The 5,749-nt window shown below is 43.7% G+C and overlaps 1 protein-coding gene across 1 annotated transcript; it reads right to left on the minus strand.

The window, feature by feature from the left end:
- Positions 1-3,253: 3,253 nt before the first annotated feature.
- Positions 3,254-5,351, minus strand: LOC130372862 (recQ-like DNA helicase BLM). Its single transcript, XM_056579022.1, has 8 exons — positions 5,181-5,351; positions 4,963-5,081; positions 4,734-4,847; positions 4,529-4,627; positions 4,281-4,429; positions 4,056-4,159; positions 3,765-3,922; positions 3,254-3,469 (listed from the first exon to the last, which is right to left on the minus strand). The coding sequence occupies exons 1-8, from the start codon at positions 5,344-5,346 to the stop codon at positions 3,254-3,256; spliced, it is 1,125 nt and encodes a 374-aa protein (XP_056434997.1). The 5' UTR covers positions 5,347-5,351.
- Between the last annotated feature and the right edge of the window lie 398 nt (positions 5,352-5,749).

Consider the following 5,749-nt stretch of genomic DNA (forward strand, 5'->3'; position numbering starts at 1 on the left):
GAATGTACTTTATGGGCAGAAGAGTTGGTAGCAAAGACATGTGCCTGAAAATGCCTTTAAACGACAGGTTGCCAGATCTTGCTGTGGTAGACAGGTTGCCAGATCCTGGTGGGCTAGACGGGTTGCCAGATCTTGGTGTGGTAGACGGGTTGCCAGATCTTGCTGTGGTAGACGGGTTGCCAGATCTTGCTGTGGTAGACGGGTTGCCAGATCTTGCTGTGGTAGACGGGTTGCCAGATCTTGCTGTGGTAGACGGGTTGCCAGATCTTGCTGTGGTAGACGGGTTGCCAGATCTTGCTGTGGTAGACGGGTTGCCAGATCTTGCTGTGGTAGACGGGTTGCCAGAAGTGTATTCAGCTAAGCTGCAGACTCCTAAACCAATGCTGCCATATAGGCGCCCCTATGGATGGGCGGCGCCCCCGTTACCCCCCTTTACCGGCTCAGCCACGGTCGGCCCGCTGGGCAGATATGTCGCCATCTAGAGCTTCAACGGTCACAACGGGCGATCCTCCCACGCCTGCACAGCGTTTGGGAATGTTTGTACCATGTTGACCTCCTGAGTTCCAGTATGTTCATTAAAGTCACTCCCACTCGCTTCCTACTGACCGCCACGGTCGAGAACGTGGCTGCAGCATCGTATGAGGGTTGGATTTCTAAGGTGAGACGTTGTCTATTTCTTAATTATAAGTTTGTAATTGAGATTCAAACGTGTTTCGCTCTTGATGCTAATGCTGTTCATGAGGTCTACTATTTCATTCCGACCTCGGCCAAACCTATTGTGAGACGGGGCACAAAATCGAATGCCGTCTTCTGATCTATGCTTTATATTATAATGTAATGCTAGTATTATACAATAATATTCTTCTTGAAACTGACGACATTTTGGTGTTTCTGGATGTGCTTTCTCTTACACGGATTCTACTTTTCAGATTTACATGCATGAATTTCCATATTATCCTCCTGCAGGAAGGCCTTAACAGATGGAACCAGGACGTTCAAGCTGCATTCCTGGCAGTCCAGCCACGAGCCTCTCTTGGGGCTCACTCGACTCAGGGGACCTTGTTCACCGTGACACCTACAGCGATGGATAGATAAGCAACTGTAACACTCCACTGTGTAGGCCGGTAGACTGATCTAGATTTTTTAATTTTTTTGTAATGGCTGATCCTACTCACACCTGTTGGTATAATATGGGCCGTGCCACCAGCCGCTCAACAAGGAAAATAGCTACAGAGACACTTATATGGGCGATTATTATACCAAGTGTTGATTTATATATATTTTTTTCACCAGTAGAGTATCGTTTCCTACATTTCTTTAAATGTTTTTGTATTTAGTTAGTTTTAGATATTATATATATATATTTCTGTTAAAAACACCCGACGAACTCTCTGAAGCGCACGGGGGCGCGCTTTAATTCGGACCGACCGCGTCCACTCAGGTGAACGCCATCCTAATCGAGGAATGGAAGTCGATCGATCACTTTCCGAACCCTCTCGGATAACACGAAGATCCCGACCTCACCGCAGAAGTTGCCGCGTCTGTCCTAATCCCAAAGGTGAGTTCATATCAAACCATAATCCATGCTCAATGGAACGCACCCGGACTGGAGCTATTTTCCTCCCGCCTTCCCGAGGGCAAACCCGACATTTTATAGCATATAGGATATCTATGAAACCCGCAACTTTCTATTGATTATTTCATCTTAGTTGTATTCCATCACTTCCTTGTTTACCTATAAAGTTGGACCGCCTATTAAGTCAGTTGTGTATAATGATAATAATTGATCATTTTTTTATTGCGCTTTTCTAAATGCTCAAAGACGCTTATGGACGTTACTCGAGTTAAACTCACAAAATAAAAAAATAAAATGGGGCAGAAGTCAAAAGAACGGTTAACCAAAGGAGATTTATCAAACGCTACATTAAAATTACCTTTTTTTTTGTTGCAAGCTATACGTTTTACGTTACTTTTCATTTAGTTATATCTCAATTCTAATTTGTTTTGCTATTGTCTAACCCTAACCCTAACACTTTAACTAAATAAGAGGTAAAAAAACAAACAAACAAACAAGTTTGAAAGATAAAGACTTCATTATCACTTGGAATCAAAGTAAATAATTTACATCTTAAACATTAGTTATATAAGCTGTAAGGCACTTAGATACTCTTTGATTTAAGATAAAGGCAAGAAAATGATTATAATTTTTAAACCTGTAGTAAATTTCTCCCATTCTATTTAGTTTAGTTTGTTTTGATTATGTTTCACAAATCTCTCACTTGTGCTCTAATAGGAGGAAGATAATTAAAAGATAGTGCCACTGCCATGCCATTCCTCAAAGGGGTTATCGAACAAACATTAAGGCCATTTATTAAAATCAATAGGCCTACATAACACAGCAAATTGCACACAGAAGACAGTCAGGCCACCACCCCCACAAAAAAAACGTTACCATCTAAGCCAAGCAATGCTGTGGTATCAATATACTAGCATCCAGACCTTCCCAATGGGAGTGACACAATATTTTCCAGACATGGCGATTAGACTATTAAATGTATTCCTATCAAAGATTTAATCTCCCCCTATAGTGTCGTATGTGACTAAAAGGATTGAACATTGTGTCTTGGCTCTATGGTCTATTTTAGACAGAGGAGAGTTTCAACTACACGTGATTAAATAAATCCTATTCTGCTGGTTTTAGGAAGGGTTGCTGGTTGGTCTGGCGGATAGTTATGGTACTGAAGCCTGGATTTCAGCCGGTAGCAGCAGCACCTGCCTGGGAACTCATAGCTCCACTTCCTTCAGACTTCGGGATGGACGATCATGTCACCTTTTTTTTGTGTGGGACACAGAAGAAAAGTTGTACGGATTCAGTATTGACACAGACAAACGGGTTTGGTTGACTAGGTCAAATTGAAATACAATTGTTTGCTTACATTGGCGCTTTCGCAGTTGTCACAGATGGCTTCTGCGTTTTCCTCGCATAAGTTGGCTTCAGTGTTGACCCCACCAAAGTACGAAAGCAGTTGTGTTCTTCTGCAGACCGTCGTATTCCCGCAGTATTGTACAATGGGGTCTAGGTTGTCCAATTCCCTCTTCTGGGATTCTTCGGTCATAGATTCATCATCTGTTAAAAACACAACAACATGAAGAATAATGAGATAAATGAATACCACGACCAATGACCAAAATACTATGAATTCAAATGGAGTAGGACATTTTTGCAGCCAAAATCTGAGAATAACGAATGAGGTTAAATGGAGCAAGACACACGGCTGATGACATAGCGAAGGTCTTCATAGTCTTTGTAGTTGTAAAACAGGATGCAGTGGGACACGTTCCCGTCCCTGCCGGCCCGCCCGGTCTCCCGCTGGTAGCGTTCCATGGACTTGGGCAGAACGCTGTGGATCACGTACCGCACGTCCGGCTTGTGGATGCCCATGCCAAAGGCTATGGTGGCACAGATGACCTACCGATGTAGTTATGTTTATTAGTATTAATTAGTCCTCTAGCAGACGCTATTCTCCAAAGCCACTTACAGCACATTTTAGAACGGAGGCGGATAGGTATTTGACTCTCAGCAAAAAGGTTATGAACCCCATTCTCTGCACTGCAGCAATTGTATACATCCTTGAGCAATATGCCTAACCCGTACCAACACTATCACTACTCTACGAGTAGAGGTGGACAGGACATTTTTTATGCAACCCCAATGCAACCAACATCCTCAATACTTCAAATAAAAGAAAGGTAAATAAACCTACCTGGCATTTATTTTCTTTCCACCTGTTCTGCACACTCTCTCTGTATTCACCAGTCTTCCCAGCGTGATATGAACATGCCAGCAGGCCTGCCTTGTTCAGGCTGTCTGCCATGTTGTCACAGTCGTCTTGTCTCCAGCAGTACACGATGCCTGAGTCATCTGCAACTCGCAAAGCCCGGAGAGAAAATATCAGCAGTATGTTGTACATTATTATGGAAAATGGAAAACGTGTGATATTTTGAAGTTTTCCTCTTGGTCTGAGAGGACCTGAGAAACATGTGCACAGACATACGTGGATAGTGCTCCTTGATCCAGGTAATGCAGTCCGTTCCCCTATCCAGTGTTCTGGTCTTCACGGCATACTTTAGATTTGTTGGGTTAAAGCTCATGGTGAACCTGCAATCAGGCCATCATGAATATGATGCTCTTGTGAATAAACAAAACAAAACACGACGAGCAGGAACAATTAGCAGCAAGGTTCTGTTGCTGTGAGCTTAATGAGCGCCGGAACACCTACACCTGAGGCTTGGTCATCTGCAGCCTTTTGAGGATGTCCTCCTGGATGTGGGGCGCGATGGGGCCTGACACAGCAATTATGGGCACCCCCGGAAAGTCCTGCTGCAGCTCATTCAACGTCCCGTAGTCTGGCCGGAAGTTGTCGCCCCACTGTGAAGCAAAACGAGGACATGGGTTACCCCGTTTGCTGGGATAGAACCACAGTGTCACTACTTCTAGAACGTACGGTAGTGTTTATACTTAACACACCTGACTGATGCACTGGGCCTCATCGATAACAAACCGAGCAAGAAGACCTCGGACTCTCAGGCTCTGCAGAGCCTCGATCAGTGGATCACTCATTCTCACCTAGAGCAGAGCACAGGCAAACAAGATAAATACTTTCAATAATACTTCAATACAGTTGGAGCCAATCAGCAACCAGACGGTTCTCTGTTGATTATGCATTCTCTACCTTCTCGGGGGTGACGTAGAGCAGTTTGATTATCGGATCCTCTTCAGACAACTGTTGGTAGATACTATCTGCATCGCTGCAACCTTTATCACCCGAGAGAGTCCTGGCCTCAATCTGAATAAGAAGATGACACCTTTCATACCCAGCTAGGGTTTTTCTAAATGAAGTGCTTTAAAACTAATATCCCTCTTTCAACCCACAGAGCAAGTATAGCATGGGTCCCACTTACACCCAGTTCTGTGAGTTTCTGGATCTGGTCCTGGATGAGGGAGATGAGTGGAGAGATCACCACAGTGACTCCAGCAGACAAGCAGGCTGGTAGCTGGTAGCACAGGCTTTTACCAGCACCTGATACATAGAAAGGATGTCATTGTGAGAGCTGTGTCAGATTGTGTCTTTACGGGTCTCTATGCGTTTATATTGGATCATGCAGTCTGCATTACCAACCATTATCACCAACAACAAAGACATATTTTTCCTCAAAAGTTGCATTAATTGCTTCAAGTTGATTGTCCCGAAACTCCTTAAGACGAAAAGTTTTCCTTAATATTGCCTTCAAATTCTCTGGAGAGCGGTCGAAGTCGCGGCCCTGGTCCGCAGGGTTTCCGGCCATTTTTCTGTAGTCAAAAAATATAAATAAGTCAACATCAAATTAAAATCTTCAACATTGTCAAATGTCCAGTTTGTAATGTTTAGTAGCAACTAGCGGTGTGGTTGCAACCAACTGAATTACACTGAATAACAAACCAATGTTTACTTGCACTGCGGCACAGGAATATTGGTTGTCTTTAATGCCATTACGATGTGCAGTAGTATCGCTACAGTTTCTTAAATACAATGCCAAGGTGTCAGTGCAGTGGTTGATGTTGATGTCCACGTCCGAGAAAGGGTTAAGCTTTGTAACCGAAATTTCCTGGAGACGCTGAAGACGCTAAGCGGTAGCATAGCCAGGACTTTTCAACAGGGTGGACTTTTGCGAAGTAGGGTGGGCCATTTTTATTTATATTACATTTTTT

Source organism: Gadus chalcogrammus, chromosome 19 (genome assembly GCF_026213295.1).
Source record: "Gadus chalcogrammus isolate NIFS_2021 chromosome 19, NIFS_Gcha_1.0, whole genome shotgun sequence".
Classification (NCBI taxonomy): Eukaryota; Metazoa; Chordata; class Actinopteri; order Gadiformes; family Gadidae; genus Gadus; species Gadus chalcogrammus.

Coding starts and splice junctions, on each gene's coding strand:
- LOC130372862 (XM_056579022.1), bottom strand. CDS start 5,346: ATGGCCGGAAACCCTGCGGACCAGGGCCGCGACTTCGACCGCTCTCCA. Junction 5,082..5,180: donor CTTTGTTGTTGGTGATAATG/GTTGGTAATGCA, acceptor TCTATGTATCAG/GTGCTGGTAAAAGCCTGTGC. Junction 4,628..4,733: donor TCTACGTCACCCCCGAGAAG/GTAGAGAATGCA, acceptor GCTCTGCTCTAG/GTGAGAATGAGTGATCCACT.